The sequence below is a fragment of the Toxotes jaculatrix genome, chromosome 3 (assembly GCF_017976425.1).
Source record: "Toxotes jaculatrix isolate fToxJac2 chromosome 3, fToxJac2.pri, whole genome shotgun sequence".
Taxonomy (NCBI): Eukaryota; Metazoa; Chordata; class Actinopteri; family Toxotidae; genus Toxotes; species Toxotes jaculatrix.
In genome coordinates, this window is record NC_054396.1 from 21,847,478 (window position 1) to 21,870,253 (window position 22,776).

Sequence of the window (22,776 nt, forward strand, 5' to 3'; positions counted from 1 at the left end):
TTCAGTTACTAAATGGTCACCTATGTTCACCAGCTAGTTGCTAAGTTGGCGCTGGGCCAGTGGTATCAAAGCCCTCTGAAAACAGCTGCCTGCTGCAGCTGGATATGATGTTCATGACAGCTGTGAGGGTGAACCCAAACATATTGAGTGAACAACACTGATAGATGAAACTTTAACATTTTATGCCTGCCAGAGGCTACTGAGCTAGCATGCATGTTAACATATCCACCACTCATACTAAATGAGATGTCACACTGTTCAGTAAAACATGTGCTCCATACATTATTAGTTTCAACTACAGACATACTTTAATACCACTGCTGAAGATCCCGTCTTTACTTTGTTGATACATATTGATGATTACATATTCATTCTAATCCCTGTGGTATTTATTACTGAAAGATAAAGAGCAGTGGATGTAGCACAGTATATTTTCTTTGTGTTTTCGTTTTATATTAACACTCCTCCCTCCCCCCTCCTTCTCCACAACTGGTTCAGCGATGACAATCATTTCAGCTGAGCTCATTATAATAGAAATCTAACAGTGAATATATACTGTATTTGGCTGGAAGCTGCAGAACAATTCATCACGCACAAGACTCATCATAGTGAAGGTTAAGAGCTGTTGAGAATTAATTGCTATTTGAAGGAATGCTGATTACAGCCCCTTTAAAGGCAACAATGTTCCAGTGATGTGCACTTTTTCCTGATCTGCTTTGGCACCTTATTTCACCTTGGTTAGATTGAAATGAATATCTTTTTTGGGCAGGACATTCTTAGACATAGTACCAGCAGAAGCAAGGAGGTTATTATTGCGGCAAGGATATTTAAAATCTCATGTGTGGTGGTAAAGAAATATTAGTTTTATAAATATGTGATGTCTCAGGTAGATTTCACACATGGGAAAATCAAGATTGTTGGGATTTATTTTCCTATAAGTGCAATGTTAGGGCAATGTGACAAGACTGAACAGGTCTGTTTAAGGCACTATTTTTTTTCCCTTGTGATTACTTTTCTTCCACTTTTTTAATCTGCATAACAGTACAATAATGATGGTCAAAAGTGCTGTATTTTTTTTCCAAGTGAATTGTTGTGGTATAATTTAGAATTAAACAAACTGAACAAAATCAGGCCAAACCAGCAGCGCAGTCGTACATGAGTTTTTCTCAAAATGAAGGCAGTTCATTACTGTTGTAAAATGAATTTTGTCCTCCAGCCCCGTTAAATTGTTCTGTTTGTTTACTTTTGCGTTACTGACAAGGATAAGGGAAATGACGGGGAAATGAAGGGCAGGTGATGATGTTTGTTAAATCAGGCTGGAGGTAAGGGTTATAAAAGCCAGACCATCAGCTTTCTGCCTTTCCAGAAATGATCCATCCTGCATGTTGCTCATTTACAGTCTAACACCATGAAACTACTGCACAAAACACACCTCTGTGAGCTTAACAAATGTTTGTTGTTGTTTTTCCTCAGATTTACTATTAATCATGTACTGTATAAACCACAGCTGTATGGAACTAGTGCTGTCACATTTCCTGGGACTTGTTCAAAGCTGCAAATGTGGAGACAATCACTCACGTAAACTCAGATGAGACAGCTTGAAGGAAAGTGGGTACAACAAAAAAGTGATCTCATCACAATACAACTCTTGGAATGCATTTAACACCACAGACCGATGATATATAACAGTGTTGAGACAAATGGTAACACCTACAAATCCTGTTTGAGTCCATGCAGGTTTTATCTCCAAAGCTTACAAACGTGTAGTACCTCTCAGGGCCTTGTACGCCGTGCAATAACAGTCATCTTATAGGTTCATTGCACGTCACACTGCACAAGACAGTTTAATAAAATCTATGTCAGATTGTGCGATATCAGTTTTGAAGGATGTTAGAGTTTGCAGTGAATGCCGGGATATCATACTGCACTATTCAAAAGTGGCACTTACCATAGATATACAGTACACAATTCATGATGTATGCACACCACAGCAGTAACTACAAGTATATAAGGGCACTTTTATTGTTGCCGTTGGCCAGTGTATTATGTTTCATTTCATTCCATAATCTGATTGGTTGGTTTGTAGACAAGCTCACAGCAGCAGTCAGATTGTTAGAAATAGTTTCTAAATTTTGAAGCAGACAGTAGGACTGTAGGAGGTGGACAAATGACAGCTTTCATCTGTAACAGCCTAAAATCGCACAGTCCACAGAGGCAACTCCTAAGGTAACACGCATGCACCTGAAGTAGTATAGCTTGGGTGCATGCATGTACAAATGTATAAATATGAAGAGCATTGTCAAAACTACCCCCACCCCCCCCCCCCCCCCCCCCCCCCAACAGAAAAAATAACTTGGCTCAGCCTCTGTTAACATGACTCACGTTAATTTGTAAACAGCGCCCATTCATCTGTGTCGATACTGACTGAGGTGCTTTATTTTGTGTGACACGTTCTTCCAGTCATGGCTATAATCCAGCATCTTAGCATCATTTTTAATTGGGCAGAGAGACTTGTTGGAGCATGAAGAGGAAAGGAGCTTCACTTGAAGAGTCATTCATGCAAATCCCTTATTTCTCCGCCCAGATTGTCTCAGGCATAATAACAAGTGAAAGAATGTGGGGAAACAACAAGCATGCATTGTGACAAATTATTCATCACTGAACATGTTATGTACTGTTTACTCACCGTTTTTGTCTGCTCGGCGGAAAATCTGTGAAACGAAAAAAGATACGGGAGAGGGGGAGCAGGGAGGAGATGGTTATTACTTCTAGCCAAGTATCACTGAAGGGATTCTTGCAATAAGCAGGTGCAGATTATTAAGCATCATGGCAGTTTGTCAAAAACACAATAGGATGTTTGACGTCTGCTGCACAAGGTTCATTTGTTCTGCTGCACTGAACAGAACCATCATATGAACAAGGACACTGACAAAGGCTGTTATACTGAATGAGTGACTCATGTTAGGTTGAATGCCAGTTGTTAGTATGTGTCAATTTGAAAGCAGGTTTAGCAATTATCACTTCTGAAGTAAATAGTAATTTCAGAAACAGTGTCAGGCCACTGAGTAGCAAAGAAAAAACAGTCGTTATCTTGCAGGTGCCTCAGTGATGAGAACTGCTCAAAGGAAAAAGCATTAATACAGTTTGCAGTGTGTGGTGTGGATATGCAAATGAATTAAATGTTTGTTGATTATACTGTATAATGTAATATGTAAGAGTATTGTTGCCCAGGTAACAGAAAATTAGGATCCAAACAAACAATAAATAGGAAAGCAACAGCCACAGGTTGAGGCTCATCAGAGGTGTCCATACTGTAGAGTCAGGCAGGAACATGAGGCCAGCGGATCTCTCTGCTCACTAAACATCACTGAACAGAGCAGAGGTGACTGACTCCAAGCATCAGTCACTACCGCTGCTGCTGCTTCTGTTACACGTGACTGCATTTACTGGCCAATTGCTGCAACTCCAAGTTCAAACAGAACAAGCATCATTCCAGGTTTCAACCACGTGATTCAATAGACAATTAACGTGTCATAGGAGAAAGAGCACAGGTGCAGTCAATAACATTAATAATGACTGAATTACAGTCACTAACGATGGCTTAATTGTCATTTAGTCACTGGCCTGTTTTGTGAAAGACAAAGAAAGAAAGAAAGAAAGTTGGAAGTTGAATTCTCAAGGAGGCAGACCACTAAATTAGCAAAACAAAATAACAAAACACCTACTAGCAATGGACTCAGCCAATCACCAATAGCTGATATATTTGTCCAATCGCCCAAATCCTAACACACACACTATGTACACAGGCAACACTGAACAATCTTATTAGTTCTCACTCCTTTCACTCTATTTCCACTGGGGTTTCTGGTGTGAGGTGGTTTATGATTAGCAGGAGAGGCTGTAACACCAGTTATCAGTTGTATTTGTTTTAATAGGAAATATGATGAGGAAGTTTGTGAATTAATAAGATATAACTAGACACTTAATAATAATAATAAAAACAAAATCTTACAACACTGAGCTGGAAAAAAGGCAAAAAAACTAGCCTCACAAATATTTTTTATGGCACAAATACTTTTCATACTTTTTAAGGTAACATTGTGTGCATGTAGTTATGCATAGTGAAAAAAAAACATCAAATCTGGACCCCTGGAAAATGAGGAATATTACAAGGATAAATGGAGCAACAGCCAATTCAATAATCTGTTCTTTCTTGCTGATGCGAAATTGTCAATGTGATCATTGTTCCTCTGATTGTGTGAGTGGTCAGGAGCTGGCAGGGACTGTTGTAGTAACTGTCACCGATAATAAAAAGCCTATTTTTAACATAGGTTTAAATATTCACAACTGCCAGTGACAGCAACTGTATAAAAGAGTTGTGCTTCAAAGCAGAACATAATAAACCTGCTTGACACAGATCAGCTGAAATCAGCAAAGAATGACTACAGTGAGAATGAGTGACTAATACTGGGAAAGTTATTTGTTGCCTGATACGAACAAGACACAAGGCCATAATATGGATTATGGTTGTTCATGTAAAGGCTGTTAGTCAGCTGCTGGCAGCGTGGAGAACAGAGGCTGCCTTCTGGTCAACAGAGAAAAATTCCAGTTCGTCATAGACTGGGTCTTACTTTGTTTGTAAGGAACTTTATTGTCCACAAAACTGAAATTGTTTTTGGCTTCACCATACAGCATAAATTCTGAGATCTAAGGACGAGGCAGGATCTGTGGACGACAGACTGCACTGGGCAGCTGCACAAATGATCTGACAGGTTTTAAATAGTCCACAGCGTAACCATAATGACTAAACCACTTATCTGGAGTGAAAATAAAGATTAGTGCCCCCAGACTGCCTATTAACTGCTACATTGCATTCACAGCTAAATTAAAGCAGATGAAGCTGAAGCAGTTTGAAGTGGCTCTTATAAATCAAATAGATGTTTACAATGGACAGTTTGAGTGACGATCACCTTTGTTTACATGTTCAATAAGTGGTTTAGATAAAAGGACTAGACTTGGAACCAGCTCCACTATAAATCGCTGTCAAGATAAGATAAGATAAGATAAAAATACTTTATTGATCCCAAACTGGGAAATTCAACTGTTATAGCAGCCGTGTACAGGTAATAAACACAATAGTACAATGGTCACAAGTACAAACAATGGTCACAAGTACGAAAAGCCTGAAAAACAATTTTCAAAGTCCACTGTGCACAGAGACATGTTTCAACAAGTTCACACTTAGATTACATCAACTGAGTTAGCACAGAGAACACTGAATCCAAAACTAGAATTAAAAAATACTTTTACTTTAGCTTATGCTCTACAGTTTCTAAATTAATTTGTTCAGTGCCACATTTCTTAAATTACCTACTTCCTACAACCATGACAAATTCAAATTTACTTTAAAAAGATGCAGTGCAATGAAAATAATAAAAAAATCTTTGGTCTGTTCTATGCTATCGATTCTTCTCAACCCCTCCAGTCTGTTGTTTGCTTTGTTAGGCAGCAGTCAAGACTGACATGTTTGTCATTTTTGACCTACAGGTTATTAATAACAGCAGAACCTGCCCCTCACTTTCATTTTCCATAGGTCAACAAGCTCCAAGTCTGCACTCCTGCCCTTCGTCTGTCAACGTCTGTCTCTCCACAGCTTCAATCCTGACTAATAACACGAGCCAGGTCATTTCAAACCACTTCACAACACACTCATTGCTCTATTTCTGATTCATCTGTCTAGACTCGAAGGTAACTGTAAAGCTGCAAATTGCTGTGTGTTAATTGGTTAAAGTAAAATGCTGCTTTTAATAGGGAGGACATTCTGAACCCTCCTCATTTAATACATGAATCCGAAATTAATATTCTACATAAGTAGAGTAAATGTCCTTTTCTTTCTCAGTCAGCAGTCTTTTCTTTTCCCCTTTGGCACTGTAACCATCCAGGCAGCATTGTATCCCTCCTGCTTGATCCAGTGGAGAACAGGCCCAGTACTATTAAACTTGTTTGTTGTTTGGCTGTGTCTTTGGGTTTTTCAGTGTCAGGAGACGATAATGCATCATTTACAGCAAGCCCAGAAAAGGTCAGACCTGCTTCCCAGAGTGCTGCTGTTCTGATGTCATGGTGGCAGGTGTTAAGACAGTGGGTTCTCTCAGGCTCTGCTGACACCCTGTTTTTCTTTCTGATTTTGTGCTTGAGGTAGAGGAAACCGGAGCTAATTATCACATTTTGTTGAGCACATTATTTGTGTCACATTTTTCATTTTCTCTGGGAGATTGGCTGAAATTTATACTTTCAAGCTTTTTTTTCGCCAGCATTTCTCTTTTTTTTCTTTCTGTTTCTTTACATTACTTTTTTTTTCTCCAGCTCAAGAGCAGCAAAAGATGAGAGTCAGGAGAGGGGAGGGCAGAGATGCAAGAGAGAGAGAGAGAGAGAGAAAATCAGAGAGCGTGCTGAGGATCGAGCAAGACTCAGAAATGCAGCACCACTGGATACACAAAACAAAGACTATAAAAAAAAAAAACAGCCAACAATGTGGATGATAAAACCACCTCCTACGATCATCGCCAGCATCATTAATTGTCCCTGGCCTTTGAACAGGACATTATTTTCAGGCACTGCTTTGTCTCTTACTGTGGGAATCTGAGTTGTTATTGTCTCTGCATCTCTAACATTACTTCATCACCATATTAAAAGGACTTTATATAGACCTAGTATTGATGTATTGATATTCCTGTTACAGAGGAGTGTCTGTTGCATGTACCACTGAGCAGCATGTTTTTCAAAATAAATTGGTCTTATTCTTACAAAGAATTAACATGCTTTTACATTAACATCCCCATTCTGCTTAGTAATTCCACAGGATTGTTTATTTATTTATTTATTTTTTATCTCCAGTAAACTATTGAAAATCAATGTGTACCACTGCAATAATAAAGTTCATCCACTGGCATTATCTCTGAAAATCAATCGCCATTGATCTGTTTTACAGTTTTTATTCCAGGCACACAAAACATTTATGCTTGTTTTTAGAATTACTAGCTGACCAGCTGACTTTTTTCAGCCAACATACACCGTGGGGACTGTGGGAAACAAAATAGCAGCGTAAGACAGCCCTCTGCCCGCTTTAAATACAAATTTAGAATTCTCATGTCAAAATCTGTCAGCTGACCCAGTGGAATAATTGGGCAACCTACAGCCAGGAATAATATTTCCAATGTCTGCACAATGTTTCACCTTCATCAAACCAGAGTAGAAAGACAAAATAGGAGAATCAATGTGGTAAAACAAGAAAATGAACAGACAAGTATGGTTATCAAAACCAAAACAACAAGGGTATTTAGTGTTTCTCAACACCATTGTCTCCTGCACATGCTGTCTTAGACAAATTCAAACACAATTACGTTTCTGAGTGGGAAACCATCAAGCAGAGGGTGCCTGTTAGAAAAACTCAAGGTTGAAGACTACATGCGGAGGCACTCTTGCGCTGTATTCCATTCAGGCACAGTGTGTTTGCACCAACACAGGGACATTTCTGCAAAATATGAGTAATGTGTCCTTCTTTAGACAAGGCTGTCTGCGTACTGCATTAGTGATGGAGCGGGCAGAAAGCTGTCAGTTAATAAGAGCTCAGATTTGGTCAAATTATTGGCCTACTAACCCAGGACAAGACAGTATGTGATGGATGGATAATTGCTTTGTTGATGGTTAGTCTCTACTGCAGTGTTGTGGGTTAATCAGACAGCGAGTATTATAGGTTTAGTCTCCAGTTGAGGCAGGTGTAACTGTGTGCACATTTGTGTGTAACTATGTTTGTCAGTGGAATAAAAAAAAAAAACATGACACCATCCTAATGGGACTTAACATTTTAATCTTCAAGTTTAATCTTCATTTGATTTTGAAATGTTTTGATAGCAGATTTTTGTGTTTCTAGTGTGTAATGTTGCATAAAGCTTTTGAAAGATCAGAGGTGTTTGTGTGTGTGTGTGCAACAAAAAGAGGAGAACCCCCAGCAGCCCCTAAAACTGTCTGACTGTGAGAGCTTAATTTATCATGCAGAGGCAGCAGCTGCGGCGCTTCCTACTTTGCTCTGACACACACATACACACACACACACACACACACACACACACACACACACACACACACACACACACACACACACACACACACAGAGTCAAATACTGTATCATCCTTAGGTGTGTGATGTGGGTATTCAAGAAAAGAACATTTGATAAAACATTTCACTTTTCACTTTCATGGAATTTTCTAGAAAGAAACAAGCAAAAGGGTCAAAATTAAAACAGCACACTGTCTGTAAACTGTCCTACAGGTCACTCATATGTGTTTCCACCCTTATTGTATTTTGACTTTTACAGTTAATATCACCAAACACTGTAAATGCTTTATGACCAATAATGAATGAATAGCAAAAGCACTAATAACTGTGTGGACAGATACCAGGTGATGTATGAGTAACAGAGTCGATCCACTCACATCATGAAAGATAGTAAGCCCTTGGCCGGCGCTGTGCAGCGGCTGCTGTTGCTGCTGAGCCCGAAGATGCTTCTGTTTGGCGGACTGCAGGCACATAGTGATCATCTCCGTACAAGCCAGCATCTTTGGACGCGTCCTTGAGTCTGTGCAGGTCGCTCAAATTGTTGAACGCTAAAATGTGGACGTGAAGCGAAGGTGTAGGTGCAGAGGAGAGGCAGGTGGCAGGTGTGAGAGATGTCAAGTCAAAGCTACCGGGCGGCGACTCAGAGATGCTCTGCAACTTTGTGGTGCGCTGATGAGCAGAGCTGCCAGCCCCTCCTGCTGGAGCCGCCGTGATTGGCTCGTTTATCTGCGCCGTGCATCTGGATCAGAGAATTCACTAGATCAGGACCAAACGCTGCTTAGACTTAAAACCATTTTCTTCATCAGTTACTTTCCTTCATGTATGGACCACAGTAATCCTATATTTAAACAGTGTACAAACTTTATAATCCAAATTATGAAGTGAGTTATTGACACTAATAACAATGCAATTTATTCTCTTGTGTCGTGAATTTTATAGCTGAGGTCAAATGTACAGTCAGCCTAAGTGTTTTTAAACTGAATCTAAAGTTTAGAACTGTAAAATCGGAATGATGCCTTCATGTGAGCCAAAACTTCTATGAATTCCAGCAGACCAACTTTAGATAGACACTGCCATCTGCTGGATGTTTTGGAAGTCATTATTTGTAAATTTAAATATATATATATATATATATATATATATATATATATATATATATATTTAGTCATCGGGGCGGTGCGGTGGCGCAGTGGTTGGCACTTCTGTGCGGGGTTTGCGTGTTCTCCTTGTGTGTGTCCCAAGCCGGGATAAAACGGCTGCGTTAGGATCAGGAAGGGCATCCGGCGTAAAACATCGTGCCAAATTTGAAACATGCGAATCTTCGGTGATTCGCTGTGGCCAGTGCTTCAGTCGTGCTCTTTAGAGGTTGCTATGGCTTCAGTTGTCCACTAGATGTCACCGTCACTGAAGACTTGAGGCTTTGAATCTTTTTCGGCACAGTTGTTAGGAAAGCCTCGGTGCTTCATGAGGCTTCACTTGCCCACCACTAGGAGAAAGGCGAGGGGGCGGAGCCGAGCACTTCCAAGGCTATCCTTTTAAATTTTCTCTTCCTGAACTTGAGTCGGTTTCACTTTCCGTTCCACCTGTCGGTGGCTCAGAAGTGAGAGCTGTGCGCCGCGGCAGGAGAAGAAAACACGGAGTTTCAGTAGACTAGGCTGTCGTTTTTCTTCCATTCTCTCTTCTACTTTTTCTACCTTTTATTACTATTCATAACGTCGACCACAGGAAGCGCCTGTTGGACGCGGACAGGACCGCAGCAGCACGCGCCGAGGCAGCTGGGTGTAAACGTGTCTTACAAACAGCTCTGTTTTGTCCTAACTGCGATGTGCATTTTGAGTTAGGCCTACCTGTCGTTTCAGGTGTGACCATGGCTTCTGAAGTAGCACCGAAAGTTAACCTGAAAGAGGGTGAGCACCTCAACTTCGTTTCGCTTTTGTTGTGGGGAATCTAATTTAATTTCACGTACTAGTTCTGGTATGAAAGACCACTCTTTTCATTTATTCTGTCTCAGTGTAAAGAATATGTTTTATATGTGTCACTGTTTATTATTGATCTCTGCCTGGGGGTTGTGAAAGTCCATTGTTCTCATTAGTCAGAAACAGCTTGTCTCCAAACTACTCTTCTTCTTCAGTAATGAGGAGGATAGTCAAATGTTACAATTTCTTATTTTCCATTTTAGAGCATTTTTACTTGTATATGTGAGGAAAGTATAGAAAGAGAACTGTAGACAGTGGACCACTTGTAATGCACAAAACAGTGACATCCACTGGTGACAGCCATCATTGAGAAGTGAAGTATGCTGATAAGTGAACTCTTTCCTCCCCTTTCGTTTCTCCCTCTGCAGCGGAGGAACTTGCCCTCGCCCTGAGCGAAGCCCTTAGCAGTGGGAGCAGCGAAGAAGCAGTTAAACTGTGCCAGAAGCTGTCGCAGCTTTGTGTTCCAGTGTCTGTCACTGTCAACGCTCAAGCCTATCCTCGTGACTCCATAAGGTGGGACACAACTTTGTATAGGCATGTGCCTGTGTGTGACTTCCTCATTTGTTTACTGAAGTGTTTATTTTTAGAGTCAGGTCTGTTTTGAATTGGGATCATGTAATGGATGAGTGGTGGCGAAGGAAATTCCAGTATGGTATGGCAGCAAGAAATGACTAACATAAGTGTGTGCATGCGTCGCTGTGTCTCGGTGTGTGGTTAGTTGCAGGAAATTGGATTCTATTATGGAATAAGTGGAGAGAAAATGCAACTATTACTACTGCTGCTACTACTATTACTACTATTAATAATAATAATAAGAAGAATAATAATGATAACACAGTACTGACAGGTTCTGTTGTTTTCTATAGGTTACGGGTCGGAGTGGAGGATGCTCAGTCAGATACCTACATTCCAGTGACCATTGTGGTTTCTGCTGATATGACAATTGCACAACTTAAAGACAAGGTACTGATGTGACAGTAATTGTGATTACATTAAAATAATATGTTACCAGGCTGTAATACGCCATCAGTGTTACAAGCTATATACAGGGGACCGAGCCATGATCTATCAATTCTGACCTTTTACCTGTTGCTTTGCTGTTATGGTTCATACTAAAGTAGATGACAGTAGCTCAATGGGCATTTGGTACTGTGTTAGAAGTTTTCTATTTATAAAGCAATTCTTTATAGCATTCAGTTTTTTTAATATACATAATAGTTGTCACATTACGACTGTAGTGAACAGTCTGTCTATCCTTAATGTCAACCTTCACAGATCAGCCACGACTTTGGGTTCCACCCTTTGGTGCAGCGATGGGTGATCGGCAAGCGCTTGGCTCAGGACCGGGAGACGTTGTACAGCCATGGTATCCATCAGAATGGAGACCAGGCTTTCCTGTTCATTCTCTCCACCCATGCTGCTCGTCTCACACGGCATCAACACAAACTGGACCAGGAGCAGCAGCGCATAGAGGGTCAGTCACACACACACACACATACACACACACACACACACACACAGATCAAGGCTGTGATGAGTTTATTTCATTTTCAGTTAATCGACTGATTTAGACTCAGAAATGTAGACAAATGCTCATAATGATGAAACACAGCAGGCGAAAGTTGAACTGACAAGTTGTTCAGGAAGTAAATGGAGTGGGAATTTGTGGAATTCACGACTACTAAAATACTAACTAAAGAAAGCAAAGCAACTGTTAGATCATGCAATGCAAACTTTTCTTACTTAACAGTAGTTTGTTCTTTGATACAGAGACATGTAAGTCAGTACTGAAAATGTAATGAGCACCCAGCCTTAGACAGTAATGTTTTTCTGTAACTACAAGCCTTGGTTAGCAGTGAAATTAACAAGTCAACTTACTGGTTAAATACAAGTTTAAGGAATGATGATCTTTTGTTAGGCATTGTAGAGTCCATGGAGTCCATGCAGCTTTTTCCCAGGGGGCTGGGCGGAGTTGGTGGTGAGAAGACAGCTCCTCCTCCACAGCCTCAACACACTGCTCCTCCTCCTCCTCCTCCTAAACCCCAGACTGCTATTAAACCTGCTGTGCTACCTAAACCTCAGGTCAGAATACAAAGTCTGTTTGACATTTTATCTGAGCCTATAGGCCTGTACCTCCACACAGTGTTTGTCCAGGGGCTGTAAAAGCTTATCTGTTTATATCTGCGTTTGTGTGTGTAGATGGGATGGACCTGTACCATATGTACTTATGTGAACAAACCAACACGTCCTGGCTGTGAGATGTGTGCAGGGGAACGACCAGAGGATTATGAGGTGCCAGACAAATACCAACCAGACCAGCAGGAGGTTCTACGAATTCAGCAGGAACAGTTGGCCATGTTGCAGTATCAACAGGTAACAGTGCTGTTTATTAAGATTAAGACAAATTCCTGAATTTTTTTCAGTTTCTAAATTTGAACTAACCCTGGTAATGCCTACTCTTCAAAACATATTGTTGTTGTGTGGTCACCTGTCAGCACTAGACCTGCAACACAGTGCAGCTGGTGTCTTACAGTTTGTTTTTCTAAAATTTGAAAGTACACATTAAGCCAGGGTTTTTACAGGGCTTTATGTTTATGAAGAAGCCATCAGCTCAAAAGCTTTTTACATTTTGTTCTGTGGCACCGTTTTTAATATTAATATTATTAGCTACATGGCAAACCTCTTAATTTATCAGAAACCCAAAACGTGCACTATAGAAAGTTTGGAAAGTAAAGGCTGCTACTGAAACTTTAATTTATCTGTAGTAATCTAAATGTACCGAGTGTTTATCAAAGTTCTCTTGTATAGAAGAGGATGTTCAACAGACAAGATTTATGATAAATGCTTAACCCATAGATGACACTGTGATGTATGGAAAGATAAACATAACACCACTTGAGAAGAGTCTTTTAAAACGTTGGTGAGGCTCATTCCAGCAGTGTTTTGCTGTTTCACATTCTATTTCTTGAAAGCACAGGATTGGGATGTTTGTAATGAATCTCTGTGCACGTATCTCTCTCTTACTGGGTAATGAAGGCTCGGCAGGCGGAACGAGAGATGAACTTCCTGTCCTTGTTGGCAACAGAAGAACAGAGCCTTATCCCCAATGCCACAGAGACAGACTGTCCCATCTGCTTCTCAGCCCTGGAGCCAGGAGAGGGCATTGTGCTCAGAGAGTGTCTACACACCTTCTGCAGGTCAGACAAGAAGAAGCTTTGTAGCATTTAAAAGTGATAATAGTATTCGGTCTGCTTTCTAAAAGTCTACACTGGCCATATACATGGCATTATATGCAAAATATTTTATGCATTTCCACATTTGTATTTTTCTTATGTATGTGTGTGTGTGTCCTTGTTCAGGGAGTGTCTAAAAGGGACAATAGTGAACAGTCAAGATGCTGAGGTGTCGTGTCCTGACAAATGTGACAGCAAGCTACTGGACCGAGAAATCAAAGCGGTGAGACAGAAGGACAAGAAACCTCTAGAATCTAAAAGTCGTCAAATACCATTATACACATTCAAATAATAATAATAATCAAAACAATGACATTGTTTTACATGAAGTAGGCAGCCATACAGTTTGTACACTCTCACAATCTTTTCACTGTATCTCTGTTTTGTTACCTGTATGATCCTGGACGCAGCTGCTCACAGAGGAGGAGCACCAGCGCTTCCTGGAGTTGCGTCTGAGCATCGCGGAAAGCCGCGCGGAGCACAGCTTCCACTGTCAGACTCCCAACTGTCGAGGATGGTGCGTCTACGAGGACGAAGTCAACGAATTCCACTGTGAACTCTGCAGTGAAACCAACTGCATTCTCTGCAGGGTAGCTGTGTTACATTTATTATTTTAACTGAGGAAGGTTTTCTTTTGTGTGTAGTATGAATAGTGGCACCAAACACGGGGGATGTTGTGTATGTTTTCAGGCCATCCATAAAGACATGAATTGTAAGGACTACCAGGATGACCTGCGCATCCGAGCAGAGAACGACAAGGCGGCTCAGCAAACTAAGCAGATGCTAGAGGTAGGCCGACCTTAACGCTCAGAGTGATAACAAACTGCGTCAGAATTTACAAGTGATAACATTTGACAATAAACAGGCTTGTGCTCCGTGGTGCTTGTGGATCAGTGTGGATCAACACTGGACAGTAACAGCCTTGTTTTTCTCATTCCTGTTCATTATAAACATGAACATACCACTTCCTGTTCAACACTACAATTTTGAACTTTTAAAGTTATCTTACTTTGAAAAAATAATCACATTTTGCTTTAATTTATTTTATATTGATTCTATGATTAATCATGAGCAAAGACATGTATTGCTTAAACTGAAGCTTTCCTCCCAGGCAACTTCCTCATCTGCAAACCCAGTTGAACTGGGAGCACCGGAGTGTCTGTTTTCTTTAACATTAATTATAAACTGACTTTGAGTAACATAGATAAATACTCTATATTTCAGTATTATTGAACATTGTACGAGCAGCACCTCAGGCTCTGTGTTCTTCTCATGACAGTTTAATGTTGCTCTTTTTGTGTACTTTTCTAAAATCACCAACAAGCACCTCGCATTGCAGTTTTTGTTTTGTTGTTATCCAGCGCTGATTGCGTGAGTTATTCTGGGGGGGGGGTTTATGCATTTTTCTATGGCTGCTTAACATTTTACACTATTTCACTTCATTATAGAGCATGCTGCAGAATGGGGAGGCCATGAAATGTCCACGGTGTGACATCATTGTCCAGAAAAAAGATGGCTGTGACTGGATTTGCTGTTTGATGTGCAGGACAGAAATCTGCTGGGTCACTAAACAAGCTCGCTGGGGACCAAATGTGAATATATACACACATACATGGAGCTAGACGAACACATTTCCATACAATGTTGGTTCAGTGTTGAGGAAAGTTACCATATTATGTGTTTGAGCCATACATCTGACTTTTTTTTTTTTTTTTTTACAGGGCAATGGCGACATATCAGGTGGCTGTAGATGTCGGGTCAATAATCAGCCTTGTCATCCCAACTGCCAGAACTGCCACTGAGGCAAGCACACCAATGAACACATACTATAACATGCAACTGCAAGCACATGCACATAGGCCTCTGGCTTAGTGCTGGCTGCATTCATTCATTCTTTTTGATTTATATTACTGACTTTCAGCCCTGATTTCTCTGACAAACCGACAGGGCACTGTACAGTAGTTGTCCTACCACTCAGGCAAACCTTTCTTCAACAGTTCTGTTACTACAGATAAAAATGCTATGCACAAGCTACGCACTCTGCCAACTCTTATCTTCTGCATCTCTGCAGCTGAGGATATTAAATGTCAGTGTGAGAAAATAAGCTTTACAGGGATTTTCTGCTATAATAATACATTTTTAGGATCTGGCTGCTGCTTTCATCACAGTTTGGTTTGATGACACAGTCATGATATTCTGTTGTGTTTTTTTTTTTTTTTTTAATCTGGCCTCAACTCAGTCGAATGCACGGCAAAATAACATGTTTAACCTTTCAAGACAAAAAATGTGAGAAAATTCTTACACTCAAATATAGAATAATTAACTACAACTAATGAACTACAACTAACAATGTTAATTCATAAATAATTTAGTTGATTTTTATGTTTTATGTTTTTTTCAACCAAAACTCATCATTTACTCTATAAAACACCAGAACAATTACGAAATGAGTGTTATAATTGAGCCCAACTTTTATGAAGTTGTAACCAATGTAATATAGGTGCAATAACTGACAAGTAATGAAAATGATAGAATTGCAGTTGTAAGCAAATGATATTCTTTGAGTCGATTAATCAGACTGCAGTGAAGAGTGTTGTCCGAAGTGTTTACATTGAATGAATGTGTTCAAAATGCAAAAAAAAAGCTGCTCTGATGCAATTAATGACTTTGAAGTATCAGGTTTATAATGTGGCAAGGTGGACTGGTAATGATGCTGTATTTTTGCCAGGTATCCAGTTCTTTAACTGTAGTTCACTGCTCAAGACCATATATTTTGTTTATGCTATATCTGCAGTATGAAGTTTGTTGGGTTTCACTGTTATTTTGAAAAATGTATTTTAATAATTTTTGTTAATTTGTCTGTAGTCATGTCATTAGATAAAAACTAAGGAAGTTCATCTCTGCTTTCTGTGCAGCAAATGCAGGTACCAATTTTTAAATCAGCAATTACTGTATAATGGTCATTTTTGAACAAGTCAGGCATCTTCCAACTTCCATCAGTCTTAGTTATGCTTTGTCAGGCTCAGTTCAACATTCATTGGGCTAAACTGTCTTTTATCTGCATCAGCTTTGCCTTCTAGCACTATTGGAAGACAATGAAACGTTAGCAGTAAGCTTAAAGTACAACTGAAGTTAAAATATAACGAAGGTTGATGGAGTATAGCGGAAGCTGTCAAAGGTACAGCTGAATGTAACAGGACAGCTAAGGCTCACAGATGTTGAACTAATCCTGATAAATACAGATTAGACTGAAGTTTAGCAAAGCTCTAAAAATGTAAAGAGACATGTCAAGTAAGCCCAAAAATAGTCATGTAAAACTGCTAAATTTATTTTATTAAATTTTATTAATCAGTTTAACTTCACACACAGCTTAAAAAAAATGTGTTTTACATTTTGTTACCTCTCTTGGATGTTTGACCTTTACTGTGCAGAGTCATGTACATGCAGAGTTTGACACCAGAAGGCCGTTTTCACCTTCATCTGATAAAGCTCCTCTGTGCTCATGCTAAATTTTGACACATTACAACTAGTTTAAAAGCTAATCATGTACCAGTATACAGCTGAAACTTGAAACCTCCAAACACAGAGCAGACTTTTCAGTGAGGTAGTAGACATCTTGTGTCCAGCAATTAAACGTCTGCAACATATTCAGAGATTCTGGCTTTTTCATTGAAGGAGAAGGTAGAGATGTAATTCTTTGACAATTTGTTTGCGGAACAAATTGTCAGGCACAAATTATTTTTATGCCTTAAGACACGTATGCATATCGGTACTTTCACAACTGTCAAAACATGTACATGTTATTAGATATATAATAGTTTACAAATTGATGTGTAACAAAAACACTGAACATTTTCACTCTAGTTTATTAGCATTCTCTTGTACAACTTTACATTAGTATGACATGTTTCATTATAACAAAATAAACATAAAAGGCAGATAAATCATTTAGTGCAATAAAAATAAATGAAAACCACTGAGTGCAGATAAATGCATTACAATACTGCTGAATAGCTATACTCTCAGGCACCTCAGAACATCCCTGGACATGTTCCAGGTCACCTTAATTTTGATCAGTCTGTAGATCTCTAACCAGCTGAATCAGTAGTTCACTACAAAGGCAATAAACTGATCGACCATAATAAAGGAATGGGGTGACCAGGTGTTCAGGTTATACAATAGCAAAAAAAAAAAAAATTCTCAACACATCACATCATTTTTTGTGCTGCCGAATGCAGGTGATGACAGCTCAGTTAAATGTGATGATTTATGTTGAACAAAGGACATAAAGATTTCAGACAATCCAAATTAATTAGCTTAGACTGAAGTGCTGTGACAAACTATTTGTTTAGTATTTTCTGTTAAGACTTGGGTATTCAGGTGAGTGCCATACCACAGACACATATGCAATCCCCTATTTAAAATGCGCAACTGGATGAAAATGACCAGAACATTGGAATGAGCTGGACTGCCCCTGAAATGGCAACGCCGCCCATTCTACACTCCAAACAAATCCAATTTACTAAGTGGCATGTGTTCAAATCAAGTCACGTTTACAACAAAGATATTGGACAATATTAATTTAAAGGCTGAGGCGCTTTTTTCTGACAGCAGCACCTTTCCAGTAGGAGTAAGAAAAGCACCTACTGAGCTAATTTTAAAGTGATAATACAAAAGAAATGCAGTCAGTGCAAACTGTGCCAAGCCAAAGACAATGGCATCCACTTCATGTTACTTGCTGTTTATCCCAGCTCTAATAATTTATGTTACCCGGCACAGAGTGAGTCAGTGAGTGTGCTGAACTGTGATTTAACCATCTACTTCAGAAAAAGTGATGCAGAAAACATAAACTAAGTCATCTGGGGCCATGAAACACAGACACAATTTTAAGGTTGTAGATTCAAACAATTAAGTGAATAAGTAGCTGGAAAGCTCCAGTAAAACCATTTCAATATGGTCAATTTTTACTTCTGCAGCCTAATCCTCAGAGTTGAATTTTGAGATAGAAAATTAAGTCTCAAGTCGGCTACAATACATTTACTTTGATAACCTCATTAATGTTTTGACCCCAGTAACAATGATCCAAAACTAAAATGTGTAGTCAAAGGTGACAACTGTTGGCGTGTTTTAAAGATACATTTTTTTTCCTGGTTATTAAAAGGTTATTCAAACAACTTAAAGGGGACAAGATGACCTAAAAACATAATAAAATGGTGACCTCATAAAGTGCCTGTGTGACATGACCACATCTCTATACAGATTCTGACATACCTATAAATTAAAAAACGGTAAATTATACAAAGAGAGGACTCTAATCCTCTATTTGGTCTCAGTCCAGGTATCAAATAGATAACAAATGGGTTGTGACCACACACACACACACTCATACATTCACTTAAGCTCTCTTAATTGGCAGCAGTTTCAAGTGTAGTGAGTCCATCAAGCTTTCAGCATAAATCTCTGGGAGCATAACTCAGTATCAGATTATCCTAATAACAAATATAAACTTTAATAACGACGCCATCAATAATAGTTCTTAGAAATGCAGTCTCTTTGCTGTGACAGGATGGATTCTTCATTTCAGAACACTGGCAGCTGTAACGTACACTGCTGCATGCTCTTCAGGGGTCATATAAAAGACCCTCAGCTGGGGCCTTAGAAGCCCTACATAGGGAAGGATGTTTAGTAACATCCCAGAAGATGAAAGAGGAGCGTTAACTGGTTCAATTTAGAGAGTACGCTCCAGACAGTGTTATCGACTACAAGATTTGTGGTTTAATTGCTTAAAGGGTTCTTGGAAACAGACCCAACCGACTAGATTCAGTCAAGGACAGATAAGTTGGAGTGTAGGGGTAAAAGGGGAGCCTTCAAGGAAACAGGTCCAGTTTGGGGGCCCACTCCAGGGCAGTGTTGACCACAGCAAGAGCTGCTGCCCCTAAAGCCACTGTCAGACCCATCACAGCCAGTCGAACAAACCGCCGCGCTGCTGAAGGCTGGGCCACTGCTACTACTGAGCTGGCTGCTGAGTTCTCCAGCGCAGCCTGTTTTTGTCTGCGTCTGCGACGGAGAACAGAGTCCGGTCGCTGCTGAGTGGACGCAAGGTCAAAGTCCTTAAAGGTAGAGGCTGCCATGCTTAGGAGGTAAACGGGCAGAGACACAGAGAGACAGAAAAATAAAGGTTTAATGAAAGAACGAGTAACTGGAGTTGTTGAGAAGTAGAAGGAACTGAAATATGAATATTAAAGTTTATAACAACAGTCAAGCTACTAGTTTTCTGTAATGGTAGGGTAGTAACCCTAAAGTGATAAGTACCTTTCGTGTGAGACAGCTTCTTTAGCCAGTTCAGAGGGGGGAAACTGGACAAAAAGGTCTCCTGCTCTGCTGATGAGTGTCTCATACGGCAGATCCTGGGGAATCTGAGACAGCAGGTGATGAACCATGGCCATGTCGCATTCACACTCCAGCACTTCCTCTTCTCTGTACAATACGATCTGCAACACAAGTTAAAAAAAAAACAAAACATATTCAGGCACTTTTGTCATTCAAAGGGTCAATATGGTAAAACTGTAGTTTTACAAGGAATAAGAATGAAATGCCTGAGAAGATCGGGTTAGCTGAACCAGTGGCTACTTTATAAGCTTGATCTGATGTTATGATTTTACACAACTGCAATGATCTAATTATACTGGGATGGGCCAATTGATCAATCCTGTAATACAAACGATTAATTCACACTCAGCCATCATCCCTCTCTGTGAAGTAGAGGTCATTACAGTAAAGCAAATGAAAATGAAGTGAGGATTATAGAGAACTCACCACAGCAGCAAAGTAGATGGGCATCAGTGGATGGCAGGCCAAGAAGAAGTCATACAACCGGACAACATGGCGGAAGTCTGACAGGACGTGGCCAAACCAGGTGATCAGCCAACTAAGAGCAAAGACTGTGCCCACCTCAGCCCTAAGAATCAAAACATGGCAGAGATCCTCTGACATCAGTGCATAAAACTCTGTCTTACATTATAGCACTTAAGACTAAAACTTACTGGAAATTATACTTATGGGATCTGGAACTGAAAGTCAGATTTAGAGGGAAACTGACATGTTAGACCTCCAAGTGGGAGGACTTAAATGACCTGTGTTCTTAAGTCTTTACAGTAGTAACTTGAGCTGTCATAATAGAATCAGTATGTTGTAAAAGCACAGTCTTCCCTCATTTAAAACATTACCATCATCCTCTGATGTGAGTGTACTGAGGTTTATTATTAACCTTGTGATATCTTTTTCCAAGTTGTTTTAAAAAAACACTCAAAATAATTTGATTTGGCCTGTTGTCCTGAAAATATAAGTGAGCCTTACTGTTGCATGAAGTCATGCACGTCTGGGTTGACCCTCTCAATGATGGGCATCAAATAGTTAAGAATATGTTTTGTGTTGTCCATGGTGGGATCCATGAAGTCCCTGAGAAAGAGGATAAAACAGGGAGCAGTTTTTAGATGCATAGAGATATTTTGACACTTGACACACACACACACACACACACACATATATATACACATGGTAAGTACCTGAGGTGATGTGTGGAGAGCTTTTCCACAAGAGCAGTCGCACGGCGCTCTCCCAGGACCAATAAAAAGGTAACAACAATGTCATGGTATCCCTGGTAGTAGTGCAGCTGGGGATTACGTTTCAGAACTCTGAGGATGATGTCAATTAGCTCTTCTTGGAGACCCTCCCTCTGCTCGTCTGGCATACCTGTATAAGTCCACCCAAAATAAAAATAAATACACTTGTTAGTTTATTTAAGCTCTAGGTATACTACTGCATCAATGACTCTGTCTGCTCATGCCAACTTACCCAATGTAAGTCGGCATGATACTTAACAATCTAGCTTCCAGTAATACAAAGTAGACAATACGGCTGAACCCCTTCTGTAATTTTGTGTGCCAAGATGACTACTAGGAAAAACAACACTAACAGCAAGTAGTAACAAAGCGGTTTCTGATTTGCATTAATCTGGAAGATTTTCTTAAGCAAATGCTCAGCTGTGTGTATAACACTCTTTGTGAGACAATACAGCTCACAATAGAGCGTATGAGTTAAACTGAGAGGTTTATCAGTACTTACCTGGTGGGAACCTTCGCAGTGAGCGCTGGACATCCAACAGGACCTGGTTGTAATCCTTGTTATTCTCTCGCTCCACCGTCTCTGGACAAGACATGTCACCATTAGTGCTGCCTTATAAGTCAAATACGTGGGAGAGCTTGCACCTGGCAAGACGTGGTATGTTTTTCTTAACTATGATGCATAATAGAAAAGGAAAAGTATGCACAATGGCATATAGATATATGTACCCTATATTACCCTGTATATGCATGTGTCCCTGACACGATACCTGGCTCCTGATCCAGGACTTGAAGGGGGACGTTGAGAAGTCGAGGCCACACTTGACAGCGGATCTCATCAGTCAGCAGTCCTCCTTCGCTGATAGCCATCCTCCTCAGAGCTGCTACATCCACCGGAGTCGCGCTCAGGGCCTGTGTGATGTCCGCAATTTTCCTCTTCCGTCTCTGGTCCCAGTCTGTGAGACACAAAAACACTATGTTTAACTAGCTAGCATGTATTGACTTTTAGCCTGCAACAGTTATTTTACATGCAGCGAAAACATTTGCGGACGTTATAGGGGACGTGGCTAGCTTAGCTAACTCCAACAGACACAATAAGTCATGGGGTTTTTTTTGTTTTTATTTACATTTTACATTTAAATAAATCTGGAGACCTGGTCTGTATCTGAAATATCCAGTATATACAGTATGTTAGCCCAAACCGGAGACAGTGTGGTCTATCATAGCGACTTGACACTTACCGTTACCTTGTTTTCCATTCACCGGTGACGAGGCACCGTCACTTCCAGAATTCTTCATTTTTTTCCTCCACTTCTTGGTGTGTCCTTGTTAGATAACATAACTTACCATGCTTTGTCTGAGGCTAACCTCGATTTATCCCTTCGTGGCTGCCAACTGGAAGCTAGCCGCCTAATTAGCAAGGCCAGACTCATACAAACACGACCCTATAGTTAGCTATTCAGGGTTAGCTAGTCACCCAGCTAACGCTACACTGCCCTGTTTCCGACACCAATATTTTCAGCAACACGGCCATCATTATAACGACTGCTGACAAACTGGTTAACGATTAGGAAGCAGCTCTTAATAGCAATACGGCTGGACCGATGGAACGGCTACATGTTTACACTGGCTGAAGCGACCAATAGGACACGTTAGCATTGGAGATCCTCCCTGCTCAGACTGAGTCACCGCGCAGGGTCAAGATGATGGAAGGTAACGAGGAGGAGGAGGCGTCTGCGCTCCAGCGTTTATACTGTAATGGTAACACCAATATATCATTATCATTATCATCTTTATTATTGTTGCTGTTATCATTATTATTATTATTA

The 22,776-nt window shown here is 40.2% G+C and overlaps 3 protein-coding genes across 3 annotated transcripts in view; 1 reads left to right on the plus strand and 2 right to left on the minus strand.

Annotated features, from left to right (window-relative positions):
* The window catches only part of necab3 (N-terminal EF-hand calcium binding protein 3), a 31,898-nt gene extending 23,282 nt beyond the window's left edge, over window positions 1–8,616 (minus strand). The window contains exons 1-2 of the mRNA XM_041034498.1: window positions 8,494–8,616; window positions 2,687–2,711 (exon numbers count right to left, since the gene is read on the minus strand). Coding sequence (XP_040890432.1) covers window positions 2,687–2,711; window positions 8,494–8,616 — 148 coding nt within the window. The remainder of the gene's footprint in view (window positions 1–2,686; window positions 2,712–8,493) is intronic.
* A 990-nt stretch (window positions 8,617–9,606) lies between these two features.
* Window positions 9,607–16,222, plus strand: rbck1 (RanBP-type and C3HC4-type zinc finger containing 1). The gene is made up of 12 exons (XM_041033808.1): window positions 9,607–10,023; window positions 10,461–10,605; window positions 10,959–11,055; window positions 11,368–11,566; window positions 12,011–12,174; window positions 12,292–12,465; window positions 13,129–13,289; window positions 13,452–13,548; window positions 13,736–13,915; window positions 14,016–14,114; window positions 14,774–14,917; window positions 15,047–16,222. Exons 1-12 carry the CDS (start codon window positions 9,984–9,986, stop codon window positions 15,125–15,127), a joined length of 1,581 nt encoding a protein of 526 aa, XP_040889742.1. The 5' UTR covers window positions 9,607–9,983; the 3' UTR covers window positions 15,128–16,222.
* A 949-nt stretch (window positions 16,223–17,171) lies between these two features.
* On the minus strand, window positions 17,172–22,634 carry tbc1d20 (TBC1 domain family, member 20). The gene is made up of 8 exons (XM_041033809.1): window positions 22,189–22,634; window positions 21,718–21,903; window positions 21,450–21,530; window positions 20,891–21,077; window positions 20,682–20,783; window positions 20,142–20,283; window positions 19,638–19,816; window positions 17,172–19,457 (listed from the first exon to the last, which is right to left on the minus strand). The coding sequence occupies exons 1-8, from the start codon at window positions 22,244–22,246 to the stop codon at window positions 19,193–19,195; spliced, it is 1,200 nt and encodes a 399-aa protein (XP_040889743.1). The 5' UTR covers window positions 22,247–22,634; the 3' UTR covers window positions 17,172–19,192.
* Window positions 22,635–22,776: the final 142 nt, after the last annotated feature.

What these genes read in the sequence shown, in the direction of transcription:
- rbck1 (XM_041033808.1), top strand. Translation starts at nt 9,984, where the DNA reads ATGGCTTCTGAAGTAGCACCGAAAGTTAACCTGAAAGAGG. An exon ending in CCATGTTGCAGTATCAACAG is followed by an intron (nt 12,466 to 13,128) that starts GTAACAGTGCTG and finishes TGGGTAATGAAG; the next exon opens with GCTCGGCAGGCGGAACGAGA. An exon ending in AAGCTCGCTGGGGACCAAAT is followed by an intron (nt 14,918 to 15,046) that starts GTGAATATATAC and finishes TTTTTTTTACAG; the next exon opens with GGCAATGGCGACATATCAGG.
- tbc1d20 (XM_041033809.1), bottom strand. Translation starts at nt 22,246, where the DNA reads ATGAAGAATTCTGGAAGTGACGGTGCCTCGTCACCGGTGAATGGAAAA. An exon ending in ACTGCGAAGGTTCCCACCAG is followed by an intron (nt 21,078 to 21,449) that starts GTAAGTACTGAT and finishes GGACTTATACAG; the next exon opens with GTATGCCAGACGAGCAGAGG. An exon ending in GTGCATGACTTCATGCAACA is followed by an intron (nt 20,284 to 20,681) that starts GTAAGGCTCACT and finishes TTTGATTCTTAG; the next exon opens with GGCTGAGGTGGGCACAGTCT.